Source organism: Eumetopias jubatus, unplaced genomic scaffold, assembly GCF_037043125.1.
Source record: "Eumetopias jubatus isolate StellerSeaLion01/CBP00866 unplaced genomic scaffold, mEumJub1_p1.0 scaffold_7, whole genome shotgun sequence".
In the NCBI taxonomy this organism is placed as follows: domain Eukaryota; kingdom Metazoa; phylum Chordata; class Mammalia; order Carnivora; family Otariidae; genus Eumetopias; species Eumetopias jubatus.
The window spans coordinates 121415712-121441959 of record NW_028274813.1 but is presented as its reverse complement, the minus strand read 5'-3'; the positions used below and the strand labels follow the sequence as shown (position 1 = coordinate 121441959).

The 26248-nt window shown below is 48.7% G+C and overlaps 1 protein-coding gene across 1 annotated transcript in view; it reads right to left on the bottom strand.

Moving 5' to 3' along the window:
- Positions 1-7002: 7002 nt before the first annotated feature.
- Positions 7003-26248, bottom strand: part of HOMER2 (homer scaffold protein 2) — an 83396-nt gene continuing 64150 nt past the window's right edge. The window contains exons 4-9 of the mRNA XM_028089401.2: positions 18597-18689; positions 13843-13949; positions 10961-11117; positions 8974-9084; positions 8319-8399; positions 7003-7204 (exon numbers count right to left, since the gene is read on the bottom strand). Of these exons, the coding sequence (XP_027945202.1) occupies positions 7016-7204; positions 8319-8399; positions 8974-9084; positions 10961-11117; positions 13843-13949; positions 18597-18689 (738 nt within the window). The 3' untranslated portion in view covers positions 7003-7015. The remainder of the gene's footprint in view (positions 7205-8318; positions 8400-8973; positions 9085-10960; positions 11118-13842; positions 13950-18596; positions 18690-26248) is intronic.

The window sequence follows — 26248 nt, the reverse complement described above, 5'->3', positions numbered from 1 at the left end:
ACTGAAATCAAAGTTGAAATATTATAAAGATGTTACTTCTCTCTGAAGAATTACAGGAGTAAGCTATACATTTTTACGTGATCCAATTTCCAATTCTTCTAAACATTACAAAATGATCCCAAATTTCTTTTAGAAATCGTAATATACAAAAAGTACTAAGATTTTTTTGAAAACGTTTAACTAATGGAGACGTGTAGTCTAAATGTGTGACAGCTAACAGTGTGGAACAGTGCGGCAGGGCATGCCCCACAGAGAGCTCAGAAGCACACTTAATGATATAGAAGGCTTGGGTATACAGTAAAAATGGAATTTCACATCTGTAGAGAAAGGACAGATTTCCCAATTTAGAAAAAAATTCCAGATGGATCATAGATTTAACATTTTTTTCATTTTATTTTTATTATTTATTGGCCTGTTTATTTTTTAAATTCCGGTATAATTAGTACAGTGTGATGTTAGCTTCAGGTGTACAATGGAGTGGTCAAACAATCCTACATCTCACGCAGTGCTCATCATGGTACGTGTGCTCTTAATCCCCGTCGGCTCTTCCACCCAAGCCCCGCTCACCGTAGATTTAACTGCTGAGAAACAAAGTGTAAGGATAAAATCCCGGGAACTATTTATACAATACTGGAATTAGAATCCAAAAGACCTTCATAAGCCAGCAAAGGTAGCAGGCATGAAGGAAAAGATAGATTTGGATAAAAAGAAGAAAAGATGTTTAAATGTCTAAACATTTTAAAAAGCGGTACATAATTTTTTTTAAGGTATTTATGGGGAAAGGAAGAACTTCTTAGAAACAAGAGACAGCTACACATCTTATGAGAAAAGTGGTCAGAGGAGATGAATAGGTAAATTACAAAAGAATATTGTCCAGTCAATATTTTTGTTAGCGAGGGTCACACTTGAATCAAACAATGCATACCAAAACTAGCCCCCAGCCCCCACGGTAACACCAGGATTAAAGGCGGAGTAGTACATTCTCACACATTGCTGGTGGGAGTATAATTGGGAATCATCTTGCTGGAAGGCAATTTGAGGCAATATATATTAAAAGTCCTAAAAATATGTGTACCCTTTTCTGTTAGTCAGAATAGGACATGTTACACTGCAGTGACAAACTAACCCTGAAATCCCAGTGACGTGATGTCTGAGGCTTACTGTTTACCCCACACTCCGTGTCTGTGCAGGTGGGGAGGGGGGCGGGTGTCGTGAGGGGAGAAGGGGTTCTTCTGCCGTCCCCCAAGGACCCCAGCTGACAGAAGCCCCCAGGCCGGGACATCACCCCATGCGGAGGCAAGCGTGCAAAAGCCTGGAGAACGGGGTCATGGGTATCTCACAGTCTCGGCCTGGGAGTTTCTCAGGTCTCTTCTGCTCTGGTTTCATTGGCCCGAATGTCACGGGACCCTGCAGAACTTCAAATGAGAGGGCTGGAGCGGAGTCTCCCGTGTGCCCAGGAAGGACAGAAGGAGACATCCACGGAGTAGCATGTGCATTACCCACCACACTTCTGACCTAGCAAGTCCAATTTTAGAAGTGATCGTCAGTAAATCTTCTGAAAAGTTTAAAAAGATGTTAGAACAAAGGATTTCATCATATCCTTGACCATGACCATAAAAAATCGGGAACCATCCAAGTATCCACAGGACAACCTATACAGATGTTAAAAATGGTAGAATTCACATCTTGAGTGATATACAATCATGATATAATGTCACAAGGGAAAAAAGTTATAAAACAGTTATGTGTAACATAATTGTATTTCATGAAAAAGTAATGAAATGAATACAGATGCATAGGAAAGAGTCTGAAAAAATATATATTAAAATGTTAACAGTGGTTATAATCAGATGGTCTAATAGCAGGTGATTTTTTTCTTTTCACTCATCTGTAGTTTTTTTTTTTGAAAAATGTGTAAGTTATTTAGGAACTAAAAATGCATTCAAAAAGGGAAAAAAAAAACACATCCTAGAACTCCTGGGACAGTCCACTTGACCACCTTGCACTAATCATTAAACTCTTACATTTGATATAAGAAATGCCTAATGGGCTATTATATCACAGGACATTGCTACAACAATTTATCTGAAGTCAGGACTTTATATTCAAAGCGGTACAAGAGGCATGAAGGAAAAACAGTAAAACTGTAAAAACAGTAACACATTCCCCACAGCTGTATATCATCAGACCTGTCAATCATCTGCCAAAATGTCCCACAGTCCGGCCTCCTGCCAGGTGCACCAGGGGTCTGTGTGGCCTGGGGGACCACTTTTCACAAGGCTCTGCATCATCAAAAAGAGTAGGGCACTGTACAATTCCACTCGAAACAAAAGACCCACAAACTTATCTCCTCAGAAACAGATTCCAGAACATATAGCACCACCACCAGGATTATTAAAGACTGCTCTTAGGTATATATATTTTTTATTTAAAACCGTTCCTTATAGTTTCTCCCACTTTTTCCAACACACACACACACACACACACACACACACACACACACACACAGGTGCACACACGCACACTCCTAAGTTCACTAGAACATTCCATACAGTTGCCAAATTATTACCAAAGTCTCCTTCTTGCCTGACTGGTGTTTAAAGAGGAAAAGCCCATCTCCTTGAGACAGGTGTATGGAAAAGACATGTAAAGAACACACATTTCTGTACAGGATTCCCTCTCCATGATGCCACCCCCACCACCCCCCAAACATGTTTCTTTTGGAGAAACCATGTACTCAGAATTAGGCTCCTTTTAAACCATGCATATCATTTAAAAATATATACGGACATTGATTTGCAAGCTTCTAGTTTATTGATTTGCAAGCTTCTAGTTTAAATTGTCAGCGCTTCAAAAATCTAGTGGCATTTCAAGGAAATAAAAGAGTCGTAACTTTTAGAAGGACCAATGGCACAAGCAACCCAGTTTCAGTGATGAGCAGAGAGCATGGCTGTCTCCATCTTAAAGGGCAGCCCCTTTTGAACACCTATGCTAAAGCCTCCTCACGGCTGCTTTCCTTCTAAGCGTGCACCTGGTGACGTGGGAGGGGCCCCAGTACGGTCCCTGGCATGCCCGGTGGCTGGTTCTCATCCAACATTGCCCCTAACTTCTAGAGAGAAGTAGTCCTTTAGAATGGGCAGACGGCAGTGTTTCCAGGGAGCACCTGAACTATATTCTGTTCTACCCCTGCCTCGATGCTTCATGCCAAATACAGTACATGACCGTCGGGCACCACCATCCTCAAGGCGGAGCTCGTGGGCTGCCCGAGTCTGGAGAAGTCCACGGGGAGCCTGCAGGCTGGAGACCACTGCCCACCTGGACAGTGCTCCTGGGGGTCAAGTCAGGTCCCACTCAACCTGCTCTAACCACAGGGCTGGCCTGCTCTTTCCCCAGGGCTGGCTCCGGTCTGGGCAGGGGGTGGGCAGCGGTCAGACAACCTCCCAGCCGGAACTCGGCTTACCACTCTGCCATCTCAGTTTGTCTTTGGACAAACCGCCACTAAAGCAAGCCATCAACGAAGAACTTGCAACGGTTGTGTTTCGTGGATCTGGCCTCTCAGAGCACGGACAGCATTTTAACCAACACACTCTCAGAAAGGTCCTTGCAAAGCTGGAGACATTCAAAAACGGAGCCTACTGTCTGTAATGACCGTAATGTAATTCTAGTTCGCGCGTTTATAAATCACCACCCGCTGTGGACACATATTAAAATAATATAACTGCAGTGTGCTCTCAACAGGATCCCAGAGAACTTTCATCTTGGCACACAAAGGTCACAAAGGGAGAGCAGTGGCATGGCTCCCAGAATGACCCCGGACCGAAGTCCGGAAGAGCCGGATGGGGAGCCCATGAGGCTGCTGGGTGATGGGCATGTCACTGTCTCTGCTTCCTGTCTGCAAAGTGGGGAATGACTCTGCCCAATGCTCTCGCCCACCTGAGTCTAATGTGACAGCACGCAGGACCGTGTGGGACTCACGGGCCACCCAAGCTCCCGGTCTCTGTGGATGCTGGCTCGCTCTCCCTTCAAGGCGTGACCACACTGTCCCAACCTGTCACTTGGGGGTTACATTCCCTGGGCACTAGCGAGAATTCTCCCCTCATCCCTCTCAATTTTGTGATGCACCCAGCTGGGTCTTTACCTAGAAGGAACATTATTATGTTTAAAGATTTATTTACTTGAGAGAGACAGTGAGCACGCATGAGCAGGGGGAGGGGCAGAGGCAGAGGGAGAAGCAGACTCCCTACTAAACGGGGAGCCCGCTGCGGGGCTCGATCCCAGGACCCTGAGATCATGACCTGAGCCGAAATCAAGAGTCGGCCACCTAATTGACTGAGCCACCCAGGCACCCCAGAAGGAACATTATTTGTAAGGCCCATCATGATAAAGGGGTTCCACGGTTCACCTCACCTCCTTTGGGCCCCAGTTTCACAGATGCAGGAAAAAAGCTAATCCCTGTTCAGGCGGCCAGCCCCAGACGTGTCAGCATCAGGAGACATGACCCGGCAAGGAAGCGGTCCTGGCTCTAGCCGGTCCAGCAGCACGGCCTGGCCGGCGGGTACACGAGTGCCAGGCAGATGTGCTGCCCACGCTCGCGTCGATGCGGACAACCGAAGGACGTCGGTGCGGCTGGCGGTCCCCGTAAGTGAGGGCATGAAACTGGCTCAGGCGGAAAGCGGGATGAACGCACTGGGTCATTTTCATTCTGTGGAGCCCACCCCCACGGTGCCAGGGGCTGTCAGATGGGGTAGTCTCTTCACAGACCCTCCAGCTTGCCCCCGGGCCAATTTTTCTTTTTTTTTTTAAACAAAGTCCATGAAGAAGCACTAAGATCTTCAGAGAAAAGCAGAAGGAAGTGAAAGGCCAGTGCTTTCCTACAGCTATGGTGCTTTCCCCGCTGAACCCATCCTCCCTTAGGAGCGCCCCTCCTGCTCTTGGCTCCTGGGCTGCAACACCCGACGCCACACCATGCATCCTACCCCCTGGCAAGGTGCTGGCCAAACCCCCCAGGGACGGGTGAGCAGGGATCATGGGTCCTGACCACAGAGGGACACGGCAGCCCACCAGTCATGGCACTACCTCTGCAATGTTTCCCAGTGCCCCAGCTGCGGAACTCACAAACGGCTGTGGCCGCTCTACCTTCCTCTGTGTATGCCACCTGAGTGTGCTCCAGTCGGTCAAGAAGGCTCCTTCCAGATCCATAAGTCACCCAACACACAGGGGTGGCAGGCATCAGAAGACCCAAGCGGAGGTCTTGGAATCCCAGGAGGCACTGCTCCCAGGCAGCCCCAGGCCCCAGCTGAGGGACAGGTGGTCTCACCTGGCCTGAGAAGAACCCCCTTGAGCCACTGCTGGGCCATGGGGCCGAATCGTGGCCAGCCCAGCTCTCTGCTCTCCCGATTGCCCTGAGAGCTATCCGGGGGGTTCTGGGGAAAGGGCGGGCCAACAGCACCCTATCTCAAGTCACCAAGAGGGCTGCCCATGCTTTCCACTTTGTCTGCCACGAGCCCAGTATGCTCAAGCAGAGCCACCCCCCTCAGCCTGCAGGACCCCCGTGCCCCCGTCCCCGCCCCTGCCACAAGGTGCCTTGGTGCTCCAGACGACTGACCTTCCCTCCCTCATCCCAGTAAGAGCTCTCTGCTCAGAGACATGGTCCCAATAGCAGGATTCATCCCAGGGCCCGGGCCACATCTGTGTGTGTCCCACCTGCCTCCTCAGGCTGTTTTATTGTTCATCCAAATTCCCCAGGGAGAAATTCTAGAAACTCTTTCTAGAAGGAGACGTTCTCTTGGTGGTTCCCAAAGCAGGCAAGGGGGGTAAGGAGGCACCAAATCCTCCACCACCCCGAAAGGCATTTAGAGATGCCCGTGGCCAGGGATTCAAACCATCTTGCCACATGCAGGGTGCCCAGACCTTCCCTGGCCCCACTGAGAAACTCAGTAAGAGAGGAGAGCCTTATGGCTCTGGTCCTTTCCTTAGCAGGCACGGAGAGAGGCCAGAGGTGCTAAGGCCACGGCTCAGCCAGTATGAGTGGCCTCTCCCTCATGGGCCTGTGTGATTTCTTTCTTAGTTGTCCAGTCCCAACATAGGGTCCTCTCCTAGATCCCCACCCTAGAGAAGAAGGGTGGTCCCAGTTCAAAGGCACTCAGGGGCCGAGCGCCGTGGATGGGCTATGAGCGGCCTCAGACCAGCTCCTGCTGCCTCCAGTCACCCAGTCCTGCCCCGGGGGCCCCTGGAGCCCACCCAGAGCTTGACCACACACAGTCAGTCGAATTCCTGTCCAGCACAGCAAGATGATGGGCCGTCCAACAGGGTCCAATGGACTCTGCTGGGGGGTTGATTAAAACACTAAGTGCTGTAAGTTTAATTGAACAAATATTTATTAAGCACCTACTTTGTGCCAGGCACCCTCACTGCGCTCTGCCCCCACAGCACAGCAACCTGCTCAGAAATGAAAGCCCAGGAAAGGAACGTTGTGGCAACCCTACAAACTGGAGGTGGGAGGAAGCGGGCAGAGCGGATGCAGGCCATCCCCGTGCGCCCACCAGAGACCTGTTCTCTTTCTCTGGACGAGTCTCTACTCAGACCGCTTGAAAGCATCTTGGTTCTGACGGCGAGGGAAGCTGTCCCCCCCCCCACCCCGCCCCGGGACCCCCACACTGGTGCCCGGCGGACGCTCAAATACTCTGACCGCTCTTACGAAAAAGGAGGTGTAAAGGGTGTTTGTATCTGGATTAGAAAACGCTTTGTCCGGTTGGTGTGGTTGCAACAGCCCTTGAGAAAGATACAAACATCCCTGCCCTGACTGCGTAAACGCGTAAGGGGGAGCTGGCGCGGGGTTCCTGAGTCGGCGGCGTCCCGGGGTCCGCAGCCTGGCCAGGCGGGGAGGTGAGGGTGGACGGCGCCACCGGTGCGCAAACACGACCGACCGCACCCGCGCGGAGGGGAGCGACGCCCACAGGAGGCCGCCCCCGCTCCATCCCCCCCCCTGCAGCCCACCCCCCACCCCCCGCGGCCCCTAGTTGTCAGCCGCCAGCTTGGAGAGGCCGCGGCGGAAGTCGTGCAGGTCGTCGATCTTGCCGTCCAGCACCTCTAGGAAGCTCTTCACCTCTACCTTCAGGTGGCGCTGACGGTACTTACTCTCCTCAATGTCCGTCTTGAGGGAACGCACCTTCTCCTCCAGGTTCTGATTGTCTCTCTCTGCCGCCTGAAGCAACACAAGCGGGAGGAGGGCCTGGAGCAGAGCCAAGGGGGCCCATCTGCCGAGACCCGCAACAGCCCAGCTGTCCCCTCTCCCCGGCCTGCGAAGCCCCCAGCACGCAAGTCTGTGACCGGGGCCATCAGCGCAGAATGTGGGGTGTGCCGGTGCGCCCCGCTCTCCTGCCTGCTCCCGGGCGCAGGTGCTAACAGGCAGAGTGCATGACCCACCTCGGGCCTGATTAAAGGACGGCCCTACACGGAATGCAGAGCTCGGGTCCTGTCTGGGGGAGCCCGAGGCAAGTGGGCCCCTTCACAAAGCGCCCGGCAGAGAAAGTCCGCAGGCCCAGCACAAGGGATCTTCGGCCCTGGTCCCAGAAGGGTCTGCAGAGGCCACATGTGAGTTCCATTCCGGGAGAGAGAAATGGGACAAACGGGGCAGTGACTTATTTCCCCGGTTCCACCGAGAGGCCGAGGCCTCCCTGGCTTCAGTGAGGCAGGACGGGCTCCAGGATCAGGCGGTGTGGCCAGGGAGCCGGTCGAGCTCCTCCTAAGCTCAGAGTGGCTGTGAGTCCGTAAACGAGGGGCAGGCCTGTTCTCCCCACATCCAGTGAGCGCCTGACTTTCTGGGTATACAGGAACCAGTGACTAATACTGGGGACGTACACCTGAATAGAGCACTCCTGAAGTAGGGGGAAGTGAAAGAAGCTGTGATCAGGAATCTGAGGCCAGTGAGGGGGCGCTGCCCAAGGTCGTGTTCAAGGTCACTGGCTGGGGTGTGGCAAGGTGGCCTCACTCCGGGTCTTACGCTCTCCGCCCTCCCTTCGGCCAGCTTCTCACCGCCCTATGGCTCTGTGGAGACTTCTGTGAGCGGGACACAGCCCCTGCACTATGGCTACGCACAGGACACCTTGGCAAAGGTGGAGAGAGCAGAAACACTGCTGCGTCTGCAGCCGGGGGGCAGAGACGGCAACTGGCATGCAGGTCCTGCTGGCTTCTCATGACGAGAACCTCACTCTGCTTTACCAGGGGAGCTGGGAGAGGGGGCCGCCCCCCAGAGAAACGCATCGCACCCGAATTCCTTCTGGTCGGAGCCAAGACGGATGCGCCCCCACCACCCTTACCTCTAACTTCTCAGAGACGTATTCACACTCTGACACGAGCTGAGGTATGATTTCACTTTGTTTGCGGAGGTCTTTCAACTCCTAAGGGGACAGAAGTTTGAAAAAGGATGGGAAAGTCAGATAGAAAGCCTTCTTGAAAGCCCACGATCTGTGTGCACATTAGCGGAAGCAGCTCTTGACGTCCTCGACAGTAACAAAGGCGGTGGAGTTAATACGCAGCACATGGGCAATCCTGTTACGTGCATTACTGTAGCCTGATGTCTGCGCGCCGCCACAAAGAGACGGATTCTTAGCATCCCCATCTTCTGGACAGGGAAACGGAGGCTGGGACTTTGGCGGCTTGCCCACAGTCTCCAGCATCTGCGCACTTAGTGGTCCTGCCGCCCCCCCGAAAACAAACGCCCGCATGGTGGGGGCTCTCGCTGCGTTAGCCCGACAGCACAACTCCACTTGTGACAGCAGCTCACCTATAAACGTTTCCGACTGTTTCGTCAACACCCGGCTCCCCCTCGGGCCCCAGCCTCTGGGCAGCTCTTGGCTGGCCCCCGTGCTGACATCTAGGCAGCTGCCCCCCAGGGCTGGTCACGTTGCCCCCACCCCCCGCCGACACCTGCCGTGTCCTGGGCGCACAGCGCCCACAGGCGCCTCCACTCACTGTCTCCTTCTCCTGTAGTTCTGACTCCAGCTCCTCGATTCTCCTCTTGAGCTGCGTGTTCCTCTCCTTCTCTCTGGTTATCTCGCCGCACTGCTCCTCCAGCTCGTCAATCTGTAACAAACACCACAGGCTGGAGCAGGGAGGCTCGTTTACCTGGGTCACGGAGCAAAGACCACCGCGGCCACTGAGGCTGTCTTTTACAATGAACCGTCAACTGCGAACAGACCCTGTGTGCCTCCCCCGCGGGGCTGTCCGCCCTGCCTAATGCCGGCAGAGCCGCGGCAGACACGAAAACTGGCCACGGGACACGCCGGGCCTCCGGTTTGCTCTCACCGCCCCGGGACAGGAATGGCAGGTTTGCTTTAAAGGACTCGTACCGAGTAGGGGCCAGATGTCCCACGAGTCTATCCGCTTCTCCCCATAATGATTTTTCACACCATTTGATCGTGTCCTGAATTATTCTATTTCATCTCAAAGGTTTAAGACAGCAAGGAAGAGAATCAATTAACGCTGTGGGACAGTGGCCCCCAAATGAGAGGCAATGACATTTCAAACATTTTAAACCAGGGTGACCTTTCCTTACTGACGCACGCCGGAAGGGCCTGGCCTGTGAGCGAGCCTCCTCTGGGAGAGCTGGAAGGTGCAGACTGGACTGGCAAGTCTCCAGAGTGCACTCTTCTCCCCTTCCCAGGCCTGACCCCTCAGACGGGGTTCAAAGGCCTCACAGCCTTGGCCTGGCCGTCCGACGCCGAGTGCTTCCCAGCGGCCAGAGCGTGTGTGCAGAGAGCGTGATGGAAGGGAGCCAACGGTAACACAAAGCATCACACTGATGGGGTCCCACAAGCAGGCGGCAGCCCTCGAGGGGAAGGGCGCCGGGCGGTCAGGATGACAACACTTTCGGAGGCAACTGCACGCCAGCCCCCGGAGTCTGAACCCCCAGCCCCAGGAGCCACCGGGGACTCCACTAACTGCTACCTTGTGCCCTAGAAATCAAGTTCCCAGTGCTTCCCGTTGAGGAAGCAAACTCTAAGGGGTGTACTTCCTCTCCTCCCCCCGTTACACTCGCACGAGGGGCGAGAGCCAGCTCTCTGCTTGGGAAGAGAAGGGTGGGCAATCGGTCCTGCAGGCAGACGGACCGGCCAGGCCCTGGGAGGAAACGCACACAGTCAGCACTTGAGGCACTGAAATGAATAAACGACACGAGGCAGTTTTATGTCATCTGTAGCAAAGTGAGATGGGCGAGCAGGGGAGTGACCTCTGGTGGCTCCACTCAGGCCGGTGGGCAGGTTACCAATGGGGGGCCGGGGGCGTGAAGACCCGTCTCAGGGTGATGTGTCCCCCTGAAATCCCACACTTACACGGCAGCCGCTGTCCACGGCCTGCCTGATAAACGTGCTGAGCATCAAAACATGGCCACACAGAGACCCCTGGGGTCTCAACTGGGGATTTTTCGGGCCTCCCCACAACTACCTCATCGACTCAGCCCCACCACGAAGAGCGTGAGCGACTAATCACAGGAAAGGCTGCAGATGACATGCTCGGATCACTCAGCTCACACTTCAGGTGCCGTATTCCTTTGCCCACTTCCCAATTCATATTCTTAGACACAGTGATTTGCATGGAAGTAGGCTTGCTGAGTGAACGCTCCTCGCAGTTTCCCAAATCTATTTTCCTCGTTCACCCTCTGGACGGTGAACACGGTGCGTTGATCTTCGGTAGAGAAATGTGCCAAGGGAAGGCCGCCCCCAACTAGCATCAGAGGGACAAGGCTGGAGTCTCCCGTGGGTTCGTCGTCTTTGCAACAGCAGCTGTGAAACCTGGCTCGCTCACTCGTGTTCCTCCTCAGGAAAGTGGGGAGGTGAGGGGGGTCTCCAAGGGGAGCGACAGCGAGTCTTCTTCCCGCCACGGGGAGGGGGGGCGAGTGAGGGCGGCGGGAAGAGAGAAGCGGAACGGGGACCCCCATCCCCGGGGCACCCCCGGCACCCACCTTGTTCCGGAGCCGGTCGTTCTCATCGCGGCAGATGGAGAACTGCCTCTTCCACTGCTCCACGCTGGCGGCCGACTCCTGCAGCGCCGTGGTCAGCCGGGCGTTGCTCTCCCGCAGGGTCTGCAGTTCCATCTCCCATTTCTTCACGTTGGCGGCACTGCGGGTGGGCCCAGGCGGTAACCCGGATGCCGGGTGCCATCCACCCCGCTCTACCCCACCTGCCACCCCCCGCCTGCCTCTGGGGCCACACCCTGGGCCCCCGGCGGGCCGGCCAGGAGGATCAGGTGCCAAGAAGGGCTGGCGCCTCTCTAGTGCCAACAGGTCACCTTGCCGGGCTATCACTTTAGGAAAGAACAAAACTCTTGGAGAAGGAGGAGCCGAAGCTAAGAAGGAAGCCACGGAGTGTGGGGAGGACCCCCTCACTCCACTCCCTACTGAGCCCCTGCCCCAGAACCCTCTGTCCCATCCCCTCCTGAAGCGAGCCCCAAAGCCACAGGCTCTGAGGCGGGTCTCTGAGAGTCTCACGAGTCCCCGACACCCCAGGACCCTGGTGTGACAGGCAGACAGGCTCCAGATGATAACCTGTACCCCCTCCAAGCCTGCAAGGGAATCCAGAGCCGATGACCAGAGGGCAGAGGGGACAGTGATAGCGTGTGTCCCCCTCAGGGGCGGGGGAGGACCACAGGTCTGCAGGACGCCTCCAGGGGACCAAAACAACCTCGTGTTTGTCTTTCATCCTACATGCTCCACAAGGAAGTAGTTTCAAGAAACAAACTGGAATCAGGCTCCCCTCAGGGGCTGTTGGCTTTCATGTTCCTTCTGTCTCCTGGCTTTGCAGCCCACACGAGTGCGAGTGCGGAGCTGCAGGTGCCCCGAGGCCAGAGCTGTGCAGGATGCACAGGACCCACGGGACATGCGGGGTGTGCCCCGCTCAAAGTGTCCAGCTTCTAATCAATCCTGCTGGCTGAAGTCACTTCTGTCTCGAAAGGCCTTTTGGGGGGCTGGGTGGGGGGTAAGAAAATAGGACTGCATCTCAATAATCTGGTTATCTTCCATCCCACAGCCTCAAGGACGTAGGAAATGTGACTAGAAATTCAAGCTTTCAGTTTCAAGCACCACAGGCAAAAAAAAAAAAGTAAAATGGAATCTGATTAATTTCAGAGTTGATGATTGAAAATTTAAGCTGATTTGGGGAAATGGCTTCACACCCATTCCTGCAATGCACTTGTTCATTAAGCTGGGATTTAAAAACCTGTATTTTTAGGGGTGAAACGTTTTCATCCAAGAAGCATCTTGTGTCTTAAACAACAAAAGAGTGAAAAGCAGGCAGGATGGTGGAGAACTTGACTAGCCATGTGACCTTAGGCAAGGACTCACTTTACCACTGGGACTCAGTTTCCTCATCTGTAAAATGGAGTTAGTATGACCCAGCTTTTCAATGAGACAAGTCTGGGGAGAGCAGCTTCCCAGCCACAGAAGGGCTGGGAGAAGCTGGCCAAGCCCCCGCCCGGGGCGGGGACAGGAGTATTGCCAAGAACCGCAGCTCTGAGCGAGCTCAGCGTGCTCACGGGGCCAGCCCCGCCATCGGGGAATGGGCCACACTCTCAAGGGAGGAAAACTGTAAGCGCAGCCTGTGTAGTCATTAAAAATTAAAATCGTGTTATGTATCGTATGACCTCACTGATATGAGGAGTTCTTAATCTCAGGAAACAAACTGAGGGATGCTGGAGTGGTGGGGGGTGGGAGGGATGGGGTGGCTGGGTGATAGACATTGGGGAGGGTATGGGCTATGGTGAGCGCTGTGAATTGTGCAAGACTGTTGCATCACGGATCTGTACTTCTGAAACAAATAATACATTATATGTTTAAAAAGATAGCAGGAAGGGAAAAATGAAGGGGGGGAAATCGGAGGGGGAGACCAACCATGAGAGACGATGGACTCTGAAAAACAAACTGAGGGTTCTAGAGGGGAGGGTGTGGGGGGATGGGTTAGCCTGGTGATGGGTATTAAAGAGGGCACGTTCTGCGTGGAGCACTGGGTGTTAGACGCAAACAATGAATCATGGAACACTACATCCAAAACTAATGATGTAATAATGTATGGTGATTAACATAATAAAATAAAATAAAACAAAAAAAATTAAAATCATGTTGATATTATTATGGGGACTGTTAAATTTATATATCAATTTAGGGGGAATGGATTCTTTTTAAAATATGAAGGCATTTCTACCACCTCCCAATAGAATATATCTTTCTATTTGTTTAATTATTCATTTATGGTCCTCAAAATCATTTTACAACTTTCTTCACAGAGATACTGTACCCTTAAGTTTTCTGTATTTTATGTGTCTAGTTCACGTAATTGATGGTTCTAGTTCGTATTGTAAGGGAAATCTCTCCTTCAAATACATATTCTATGTGATGTTTGTACATAGAAAAGCTATTGATTTTTGTGTAAGGTTGTATTATTTTAAACAGGTTTTTAGAGGTTTTTCTTGAATGTTCGAGATTCAGTCTTATGCTATACAAATAAATGATACATTTGGCTCCTCAAAAAGCCAAAACAAAACACAAGCACAGGGACACGTCTCTCTCACACACATACACACATACACACACACACATCTTCCACATGCTGTGTACTCTCGCACACACGCAGGCCGACACAGAACAGCCACGTTGTTGTTGGTCGGCCAGGTCTGGTCTGGTTGGCCAGACAGAGAACAACCATGAAGCCAGCTGGCGTTCCTTTGGCCCACAGACAAGACCAGACACTCTGAGCAGGACCCAGTCTCCTCGTGAAACCCCGCCTGGCGGGAAAGGCCGCGGGGAGGCACTGACCTTGGAGAAAATGCCATCTGGATTTTAAATACCCGTACCTCTGTGTCAAGGCGATCTTCAGCTTGTCATTCTCAGACTTGAGGTGTGTGTCAGCAGGACCCACATGAGAGGCCTTTTCATCGTCTGTCCCGTTGACACTGGACACCTGAGGAGAAGACAGGGTTTCACACCCAGATTCCTGGCCAAAGTGAGTTACCTTCACACACTATTGCTCACAGCAGCGGCAAATCAGGCGTAATGAGAAAGTGTGTTTGTGAGCCAGAGAGAACAAACTCATCAGACCAGAACGCGGCAAAGACTAGCATGAAAGGCTGTTAATCACTAAATTCTACCTCTGAAACTTTAAAAAAAAAAAAAAAAAAAAGAACCATGGAAAAGGCCCAGAGGAGTCCAGGGGAATCTGAGAAAGTCTGTGAACTTTATTGACAAGAGCGCACCTGGGGCCCTGGAGCCATCTTGTTACTCAGCTTTACAGGTAACACTTGGCAAGCTTGCGTACCTGGTCTCCCTTATTTAACACAGAAGCCACGGATGAGAGGGGGAGCGGGGGTTTACGAGAGGAAACAAGAAACAGTGAATGAGGAAAAGAGAAAAAGTATTAGAAGCAAGGACAACTTACAGGCCCTGGGGCCAGAGAGCAAGACGCACAAAACAACCAGGGATCAGATATGGATGTGCGCATGGCCTCCAACGGTTCGTTAGATTATGAATATTCTGAAATATTTTCTGTAATAAGTCATACCACAGGGAGGTGAAATCTCATCTGCTCTTGGATAAGATCTTCGATCTTATTTAGCCTCCACTGAGCATAAAGGCAAAGGAAGGAACCATGAAGGGAATGATGCATACATTTGACTAACACTAAATTTCTGCACTGTAAAAAAAAAAAAGTCATAAACAAAATAAAAAATGCACAAAAACCTGGGGAAAATATCTGCTGCTGAGCATTTGCATATATGAAAAACAAGATGTTAATACCTTTCCTATATTGAAAAACTCTTAGAGGCCTTGTCTTTTAGAGCCACACGCTGACATATTTATGGATGAAATAAGATGTTCGAGATTTGCTTAAAATTTAGCGGGAGGGGGAAGGGGGCACGATGAAACAATTGATCATAAATTCCTAATTGTTAAAGCTGACCTGTGTGTCCCATGGAGGTTCATTATACAACTCTGCTTAGCTTTGAATATGTTAAAAAATATCCGTGTTAAAAAATAAAGTTCTTAGAAATCAACACAAACAGCGGGCGCCTGGGTGGCTCAGTCAGTTAAGTGTCTGCCTTCAGCTCAGATCATGATCCCGGGGTCCTGGGACTGAGCCCCGTGTCAGGCTCCCTGCTCAGCGAGGAGCTGCTTCTCCCTCTCTCTCTGCACCACCCCCCAATCCTATCCCCGCTCGCTCATGTTCACGCTCTCTCTTTCAAATAAATACAATCTTAAAAAAAAAAAATCAACACAAAATGATGAACACTTTAATCTTTTAAAAAAGGAAAAAAATACACAACTGACATTTACAGAAGAAGAAATGGATAGAATCAATAGACACAAAAAATACTTAATCCACTGGTAAAGAAATGCAAAATGAAAAAAGCCAACAGAATACATTTTTCTTCTGTCAAGTCAACACAGCTTTGTTGGTGAGAGTGTGGGAGGAAAAGAATCGCTCTCAGTCACTGCTGGTGGGAGGTAGAATCACACATTTCTGTAGGTTAAGTTGGCAGTATTTACCAAAAGCTTTTAAAATGTCCCTATCTTTTAATTCAATACTTGCACTTCAAGAATTTATCCTGCAGAAATTACCAAATGCACAGAGATGTACAAGGACGGTGATCACAGTGTCATTTATATTAATGAAAATTAGAAACCCCATTGATATCTCAAAGTGTTAGGTTAATGGAATAAGTTGCAATACAGACAAATACTAGCCATTAAGACAGTTTTGAAAAGGGATATTTGAAAACACAGGGGAATGATCATGAAATATAAAGTAAAAAGGTTAGGGGCGCCTGGGTGGCTCAGTCGTTAAGCGTCTGCCTTCGGCTCAGGTCATGGTCCCAGGGTCCTGGGATCGAGCCCCGCATCGGGCTCCCTGCTCCGTGGGAAGCCTGCTTCTCCCTCTGCCCCTCCCCCCTATTCATGCGCGCGCGCGCGCTCTCTCTCAAATAAATAAATGAAATCTTAAAAAAATAAATAAAAGTGAGGTCTGGGGCTCGCCTGAGCGGCTTAGTCAGTTAAGCGTCTGCCTTCGGCTCAGGGTGTGGTTTCAGGGTCCTGGGATCGAGCCCCGCGTCGGGCTCCCTGCTCCGCGGGAAGCCTGCTTCCCCCTCTCCGACTCCCCCTGCCTGTGTTCCCTCTCTTGCTGTGTCTCTCTCTGTCAAATAAATACATAAAATCTTTAGGAAAAAAAATAAAGTAAAAAGGTTAAAAAGAATGATATAAAAATATACTAGAAAAGTGTATCAGGAAGATAAACACCGAAACATTAACAATATCTTTGTGTGGGGAGAAAGCAGGTCGTTCTTCTTCTCTTCCTTAGACTATAGCATAGTTTTGATTTCTGCGGTAAATACCCATTGCTTTTACATTTACATTATGTTACATACATAAGACCCATATAAAATGTTTAAGATCTTCCAATATTTGGAAAACTTGGCCAAAGTGTTCATTCCCTAAGAGATTCAGGAAAGCAAGCAATTGTATGATTTCTAATAAAAATGCAAAGAAAAATGTACAATGATCTCTACCTCTGGGGAAACATCAGGAAGATAAATAAAAACTAAAGCTTGGAGACAAAAAATTGATATGTAATTAATACACATATATAAAATAGCACCTTATGGGTATAGTTGATTTTTTTTTAAGGCTTAAAATACTTTTGGGGGGGTTGCCTGGGTGGCTCAATTAAGCATCCAACTCTTGGTTTCAGCTCAGGTCATGATCTCAGGGTCGTGAGACAGAGCCCCATGGCGGGCTCCATGCTCAGCAGGGAACCTGCTTGAGATTCTCCCTCTCCCTCTGCTCCTCCCTCCATGCCCATGCTCGTTCTCAAATAAATCTTTAAAAAATAAAATAAAATACCTTTTTTTGGAAAAACAAACATTAAAACAGAAACCTTATATAAAGAACTTCTGATTATTGAAGTTTAAAGATATTGCTATAACGTGTAGTATTCAGAAAAAGACTGTTTATTAGAAACTCTAGATTACGGTCCATTGCTGGGTCCAACTTTAAAGGTCCTCAGTGATTACTCAGTACGGTAATTAGTATATGAAATTAACAGTATCACTCAGATTACATTAAAGATTCTTTGAAAAGATTCAGGAAAGTTCCTGTCCACCTGAAGCCTAAAACACATTCCATAAATTCACACAGGGCATCTTTTATATGCTGAGCCAGGACAGGCGCTGGGAAACCCTGGGTCTGCAGGTCCAGCCCCAGCAGCGGACAAACCCAGAGCCCTCTGCTCTGCAGCAAGGACAGGCTGAGTGTGCTCCTGCCTCGGGTTCAGTGATGGGGAGAGCTCTCCTTCTTGGCAGTCTTCACTTGCTCTCTTCCCACAGCTGGGTGCATTTCCCCAGGCTCTGGCTTTACCCTCTTCTCCCCACTGCTGCTGCTTTTTTTTTTTTTTTAAAGATTTTATTTATTTATTTGCCAAAGAGAGAGAACACAAGCCCGGGGAGCGGCAGGGAGAGGGAGAAGCAGACTCCCTGCTGAGCAGAAAGCCTGATGTGGGACTCGATCCCAGGACCCTGGGATCATGACCTGAGCTGAAGGTAGACGCTTCACCAACTGAGGCACCGAGGCGCCCCCCCCACACACACTGCTTCCTCTTTACCGTCCCTTCCTCTTTACCCCCCGTGGCTGTGTCCTTGACAGTCTACCTGCTGTCTGGTGGTTCCCTGACTTCCTCACCACCTCATGTCAATTCCAGAGAAGAAGTCATGCAACACCTCCAAGGTCTGCCCAAGCTCCCCAATAACAATTAAATAAATAATACTTAATAAACTAGTAATGAAGAATTCCAGGTCTTCTGCAGAATCTCCAAGTGTATCTCTCATTCCTCCCACAGCGCACCTCGCTCTCGGCCGGGAGTCTGCTGCACCATGCTTATTCCTAACCCTGAACCTTCCCCCCGCCCCCTGATGTCTCCTTTTCCCTGTCTCTATGCATAGAACCTTACCACTCGGTCAAGCCTTCTGCCCACCATTACATACACCAAACCAGACATCAAGAATGTAGGTATTTTTACTTTGGGTTAAAATAGATTCCTTTCAGTCAATCATCACACTTTTAAGTAGACAGAATGAATACTCAATTTCTGGCAAAGGGGTATCTCCTTTGCTAATCCAGAGCTGTTAACAATACCATCTCCCATCTGACTTTGTTAAAACATGGAGATAGAGACAGGGGTTCTCTAGCATCAGCCAAGTTTTCTGTCTCGAGAGCACAAGGTACCCGTATTCGTCAATGCACATCCTTCACGTAGGCTCACACACTGCCTTGTCTCTGGTATTGAAACACAGTGACAAAGAATGCCTCTTAGGAGCCAGGGGCACGCGGCAATTCTAATCTCATCAACTGCTTTCTGTCAAAAATACATCAGCACATATGGAAAATTCAAGAGTCTCATACAAACATGTCATATCACCTCAGTGGGAGCAGGCTAACAGTCAAAAAAAGCCTTCAAAATGCCCTCCTGCTAGAAGTCCCTATTTCTCGTCAAAAGTGACAAGGAACAAAGAGTCCCAATTACTGATCACACTCAGATTTATTTTGTACACCCATTACTTACCTGGGAATGATTGCTCGAGGTCTCAATTTTCTCCTGGGACTTGTCTCTGGCTAGTTTGGCAGCTTCTCTCACCTCCTGAAATTTCTCTGCAAACTGAACATGAACAAGAGTTACTGTGGTTGTTCTCAACCTCACACATGGCTGGTCTTCAGAACCCACCTTTGTTGCTTTGCATTCATTTTAAGTCAAAAAACTCTGTATAAATCCAGAAAGATAATTTTGAGATTAAAAACAAATGAACATAAGGAACGCTTCTTCCAGTAAACTACCAGCCCAGGTCAGATCTGAATCTTTTTTTTTTTTTTTTTTAAGATTTATTTATTTGAGAGAGAGAGAGAGAGAGAGAGTGCATGCGCATGGGGGAGAGGCGGAAGGAGAGAGAATCTCAAGCCAACTCCCCGCTGAGCACAGAGACTGACACGGGGCTCGATCCCAGGACCCTGAGATCATGACCTGAGCTGAAACCAAGAGCGGGCTGCTTAACTGAGTCACCCAGGCGCCTTTGATCTGAATCATTTCTAAGCTGCTGAAGCTAGTTTAATAACGAAGTACTAAAAACAAACACCTCCAGTGAACTGTAACTCATAGAAATGCAGGAACATAAGTATAGCTGTCCCACAGAAGGGATCCACGAAAAACTTCGTCATCTCTATGGAAAGATCCAAGAACTTCTACAATATGACAGAAACCAACAAGATCCCAAGAGTTGGGGAGAAGGAACTGTTCTAGATTTTAAAAGCTTAAGATATAAAATAGCAAAATGCAAAACAGCAAAAGGCAACATGCAGCCTATGACCGTATCCTGTGCTGAACAGACCATCTGTAATTGGGGGGCATTTGGGGCACCTGGGTGGCTCAGTTGGTTGAGCGTCTGGCTCTTGGTTTCAGCTCAGGTCAAGATCTCAGGGTCGTGGGATCAAGCCCCACCTCTGGCTCTGTGTTCAGTGCGGAGTCTGCTTCAGATTCTCTCTCCCTCTGCCCCTCCCTACACATGCTCACTCTCTAAAATGAATAAATAAAATCTTAAAAAAAAATGCCAATGATGTCATGGTCATGAGGTAAAATGTCATTATTTAGAGATAGATACTGAAATGCCTTGATGTCTGCGATGTACTTGAAAATACTTCAACAACAATCAAATAAATGAAGAAATGTGGCGAACGTTAACAACGGTTAAGTCTAGTGATACGTATATGGATGTTTATTATATGATGCTCTCTACTTAAAAAAAAAGTTTCTAATATTTTCATAATAAAAAAAAAATCTTCAAATGCCAGAGCAATCAAATCAATCACGGGCTTACACACCCTGACAACTGATTTTAATTAGCAAATACATTGTTGGAGCAGAGAACATTCTGTGATGGATGATGCTGGCATTACAAAGCAAGAGAGAGCTACATGCGGTTGCTGAGGAACACAAAGAGCTGGCAAGGTGCAAGGCTACCCACAATTCTACGGCTTTTGCTGAGAACGCATTAATTTCGGAGCGTGGGCTACCCTCTCAGTATCTTCACGACGCAGGCGACAGTGGTCCGCTTTGGGAAACCACGCCAGATGACAGACACCGCTGAACAAGGCGCCCTGGCTGGAGCAGAGAAGGTCAGCCCTTCCGTTCCGGCCCGCGTTGCTCCTGCACGACCATAAATAAAGCCAGAGCCATGGGGCTTCGTATTTAACCATCCCACAGCTGCTGGAGGAAAATCACGTTACTTGTTTAACACATGTGAGGTCCGGCAGGGAGGGACAGAGCCCCTCCCCACCCTGCTTCCTTTTAGGGGGCCCTTAAAGTGAACACATTGTGTCAGAAACTCCTTGATGGCAGGCTCCGTGCCTTTTCTCTCAGCATCCTTGCCAACACCTGCAGGAAGCAGGCACAAATCCGTTTGTTCGGTGAATGACAGAACTCTGGGTTCTAGACCCATACCCCCCCCCACCCCCGGCCGCTTGAGAGACAACTCACATCAAAGGCTTGGGTCTAGTCTAAGGATGGCGCAGCTCTTCTTTTGCTGGACAAATGAGAAAGTGCTCGGTGAGGAACTGTGGTTCAGGGTCTGGGAGTATTCTGCCCCTCCTTCTGCTTCCTGAGCTTACCTAACCGGATCCACCCAGGAATAAGGCAGGGCATCCCTCGGAACATGAACACTATCCGAGAAGAGGTTTTGTGCAGCCACCATAAAGACCTTTCAATGTTATTAAGACATTAAAAGATTGGATTTGGGACGCCTTGGTGGCTCCGTCGTTAAGCGTCTGCCTTCGGCTCAGGTCATGAACCCAGGGTGCTGGGATCGAGTCCTGCATCGGGCTCCCTGCTCTGCGGGGAGCCGCTTCTCCCTGTCTCATTTCCCCTGCTTGTGTTCCCTCTCTTGCTGTCTCTCTCTCTCTGTCAAATAAATAAATAAAATCTTTACAAAAAATAAAAATAAAAGATTGGATTTTTAAAGGTCTTACTTTCAACGTTTTTGTGCCCAGTATCAATTAAAAGTCAAATGTGATTTGAAGAAAACTGTAACAGACACCCTTACTAACTGAGTCTCAGCCATGCTGTTCTCAGTAAGGAGGGGGATGACTCTCTCCCCGCGAGCATCTCCACGTTTTGCCAGGCTACCCAACCAAAAGTGCTCTCTTTTTCACAGATCCTTCTTGTCCCTGTCAGGGTCCCTTTCTCTCATGGGTCTTATTTGAAGTTGCTTTTAAACTAGGTTGGAAATGTCATTAACCAGTGTCACGCTCATTCAGTCAACAAACATGGTCCAGGTACCACTCACTCCTTCAGTGAACAAATGTTTCCACCGTCCCTGAGCCGGGCTGTGCACGCAGCTGGGTGCGGGGGCGAGTACACCGTGCAACTATCAGATACGGCTTTGTCTCCCAGGAGGACAAGAGTTGAGTAGAAGAAGACACTGGCAACCAAGTCAGTACATAAAATTCTGCCAGGCTTTGACAGAGCAAGTCACTTCCGGACAGAGCTTGGGGCCTCCGTCCCCTACTTCAACCCTGAACATCCCTACCTGGTGAAGGTCTTAGTTCTACTCTTGGAGACTCTTAGCCTAGGATATAAACCTTCAGCTCCAATGGCTTCTTCTTCTTTGTCCCCGGACACCCCTTCATGGCCCCACCCTGCTCCCCTGGACCCTCAGCACAACCACATCATATGTTAACAAGTTTAACGGCTTCTTAACACACATTCTCTCTTTGGCTCCTCACCACCATTCTGTAGGACAGGGGTGCTCATCTATGGTGTCCAAATAAGAAAGTGCAGCCTTAGAGAGGTGGGTCAAGCCCATGGTCACACAGCTAATAAATGGTAAACCTGAACTTGGGCCCAGATCCGTCTTCCACATACCCGGTTACCATCTTCTGCCAACAAGGATACCGAGAGTCTTGCCCATAGCAGTTGCTAAGTATTTACCGATTTGATTTTCCATTTGCAAAGAGAAGCTGCATAACTTTACAATGTAAAACAGAATTGTACTCGCTCCCTCTTTAAAAGAAAATTACTTACCAAGGCTTCAACTCAAAACAGGCCACGGGGAACTTTATGGCCAAGACAAGGCCCGAGGCACAGAATACCAGATATGGATTGGGGCCCCAACTAGTTCTGATTCCTCTCCTCAGCTCCATCAAGTAACTGTCCTTCTCGGTTATACAAGGGAGACTGCAAAGAACTGTCACACGAATCCCTACAGGACTGCAAAGTGATGGTGTCATTATCAGTAATACCAGCCTAGAACACCTCAGCAAAGGGGAAAGGACACATATTCTTGGCTCACAGGGACAAGAAGAGAAGAGCGGCTGGAGTGTCTAGTCTCACTAGGCACTCCCAGCCACCCTCGGGTGCTCGGTATACAGATGGAGACAGATGGGTCTCCTAACTGCCAACGTCACACAGGCCATCGGACACCAACACCGGACACTACAGTGTCCTGAGACCTACCTGCTTAACAGCTAGCTTAGGTAAGCTGCTCGACTCTGACCCTTATCAGCCTTCCAAATGCAGGCCACTGAACCACGCTGAGTCTCGGCCTCCTCATCTATACAATGGGGGCAATAATATACCTCCGTGGATCACTGGAGAAGACATGGGGCTTTGCTGGGTGTGTGGCAGGGGTTCAACAAAGGGAACGCTGGTGTCTCTGGCCTTCATTTGATCAGTTTCTTCAAGTAAAATAAAAGCGAAAGCCTGGAAACCACAACCTTTAGTAAGAGCGCACCATAAGAGGGTGAATTCATTCACTCAGAAATAGGAACCAGTTATGGCTACGTGCCAGGGTCTGTGCTGGGGACACCGAAAGCCTTAAGATTTGGTTTCTGTCCCCAGAGAAACTCTGAGTTTGCAGAGGATTTGGTTTTACATTCCAATGGGTGAGAATCAGACAAAAAATTTCCAAAAATAAGCTTAAAACGCAATGAAGTAGGATAAACCTTATCAGATAAATTTTAGATAGTCATTCTAAAAGATGTGCTATATCAGTAGACGCATGATGGAAACAGGCCCTGCCATTTATACCAACATTAGCTGGGGACTAAGGAGGAACCTTACACGGATGGGAAAGATGATTCAACACAGGAGTGATACAACTTCAGTAAACAGATGGAAATGAGTTTCAATCCTTACTACAAACGAGGAGCATGATACACTTTCAATGAGGTAAAGGGCTACGTATGTTTTTCAAAAATCTGGATGCATGGGGCGCCTGGGCTGCTCAGTCGTTAAGTGTCTGCCTTCAGCTCAGGTCATGATCCCAGGGTCCTGGGATCGAGCCCCGTGTCGGGCTCCCTGCTCAGTGGGGAGCCTGCTTCTCCCTCTGCTGCTCCCCCTGCTTGCGTGCGCTTTCTATCAAATAAGTAAATAAAATCTCTTAAAAAATAAATAAAAAATAAAAATCTGGATACAAACGGAATTGAACATTTATCAAACTTCTGCTTGAAGTGAGAGGGTAATTATCTAAACTTGGAAGAAATAAAAGAAAAATCACAGGAGTGACAGACTTGAATACACAATCTTGTAGAGCTTTTGAACAGAAAAGGGAAAAAACACGAAATCAGAAGAGAAACAACCACTGGGGGCGGGGGGCGGTTATCCATAGCTAGGGTTGTACCACAGAGAAAGGGCCATTATCTTTTAGCAGAGAAAGAGTTTGTACACACTGAAAAGGAAAATATGAAAAACCCAAGAGATAAATGGCAAAATTCACAAATTAAAAAAACACAGTAAGTCAGCAACTGATAAAAACGATTGTTCAGTCCCGCTGGAAATGCAAACCAAAATAATGAGGTACTATTCTTTGCTTGTTAAATTAGCAAACATTAAATACAATTAGAATACCCAGTGTGGGCAAGATATTTCTAGGCCATTGTGTGGTGGTGCAGTCCCACCGAGAAGCAATTTGGAAATGTGGATCATCAGTGAAAAAAGCATTCATACCCACTGACCTAGTGATATCACTTCTGGGAAAAGATTCTATGAAAAAAATTGAGAATATTAAAAAAAAAAAAGGCTTCAATACAAAGATGCTAATCCTAGCATTATCTACAATAATGGAAACATAGTAGCAACGAAGGGGCACCAGAGGATTATCCTTAGGTGAAAAATCCCCTGACTCCAAGTCTTCAGTTTTCTAATCTTCCCCCTTATTCTAAAAAAGCACATATGCTTGTGAATTTAGAAAGGGTAGCTTAGAAAAAAATATCTTTTAAACCTATAGTCCTATCACCCAGCAATACACACTGACCACATATACTTCCAATAGCTTCCTATCTGTGTATATGTATCCATTACACATATTTTTTTTAGATTTTATTTATTCAGAGAGAGAAAGAGAGCACGTGCGTGGGGGGGAGGGGCAGAGGGAGAGAGAGAATCCTAAGCAGTCTCTGCACTGAATGCAGAGCTCAACATGGGGCTTGATCTCATGACCTGGAGATCATGACCTGAGCTGAAATCCAGGGTCAGATGCTCAATGGACTGAGCCACCCAGGGGCCCCATTACACATATTTCAAAAATAGAATGATATACCTCATTTTATAGCCACTTTTGCAATTAACAGTATGACATTAATATTTCCATGCAATTATATGACTCTCTATTATAGCATCTGAATTGCCATGCAGCATACTACCCTGAAGGATATACTGGGGTTTATTTCACCTGAATTCTTTTTTTTTTTTTTAAGACTTTATTTATTTGACAGAAAGACAGCAAGAGAGGGAACACAAGCAGGGAGAGTGGGAGAGGGAGAAGCAGGCCCCCTGCCAAGCAGGGAGCCCGATGCGGGACTTGATCCCAGGACCCTGGGATCATGACCTGAGCCGAAGGCAGCTGCTTAATGACTGAGCCACCCAGGTGCCCCTATTTCACCTGAATTCTTACTGCTGGACATTTGGATGGTGTTTTTGGGTTTTTTGTTTTTTGTTTTGCTTTGCTATTACAAATGATGCTGCAAGGAAAATTCTTACAGCTAAATCTGTGCTCAGTTATAATTATTTCCTTAGAATAGATGCCAATAAATGGAACCAACAGATTAAAGGATATTCAAAGCATACAGGTTTCTGAAATGTATGCCAAATTTTCATGTCTTTACTTATTAGGATCATTTTCTGCAATTATTAAACTTGTAGTAATAATCTGTAAAAAAAAATTAAAATCATCTTTTTTATCATTATCATGCTAGAAAATGATAGACTGTTATTTGCTAGAAAATGAAAGACTACTGTTTTATTTTTGGCCTTGGCCATTGAAGACCCTGTGGCAGACACTATTTGCTTATTCAGAAACCATTTCTTGTTTTCTCTTGGCTTAACAAAATCTCAAATTTGACTGCAGCAGGAAATTTCCTAGGTGGGAGAGAATGAGAACCAGTCTAAGCTGGTCATGGCAACTTAATTCTCACTCTCTTCCCCTCCTTCACCCCTCATCTCCCCATGGGAAGGTGGCCTAGGAACCCAAGACTGACTGTTGGACCCAAGGAGAAGTCGGCCAAGGGCAGTCACAGGGAAGCTGTTGTGGTACCACCCTTCTGCCTTCTCCCTGTTGCCATGAATGCAGATGTGATGGACAGAGCTTGAGAAGCCATCTTATTAGCATCACGAGGAAAAGGCCAATAAAAGAAACAATCATGCAGAGCCCTCACACCCAACATTCTGGGGCCACCGTATCAATGCTGGCAATGGCCTGCCTCAGGACTTCTGTTTTGTATGAAAAGAATAGCTCTATTTGTTTCAGCCCTGTTACTTGCAGCCCAAAGCATTCTCACTACAACATATCAAAAGAATGATTAATATCCCCCACTTTAAAACAACGACCCTTAAAACAGAAAGGGAGAAGACAGAGCAATGTTCTTCCAGCTACACGAACTTGATGAGGTGAACCTGACCATACAAATTTGAATTACAGATGAAATCATTAAAATGGGTCAACAGCAAACGCCGTGTGTGTGTGTGTGTGTGTGTGTGTGTGTGTGTGTATCAATCACAGAACACTAGCAACCCCATCCTGGATCACCACCTTTGTGGCAGGATGTGCTTCCTTCTCTCTGTGATAGGTGACCTGGAACCAAACTCAGGACAATGACGTCTCAAGGTCAGCTGCCAGAAAGCACCTTCACTTTAAGCACTAGTTCACTCCTACATGTGGATCTCCTTCCTTTTGT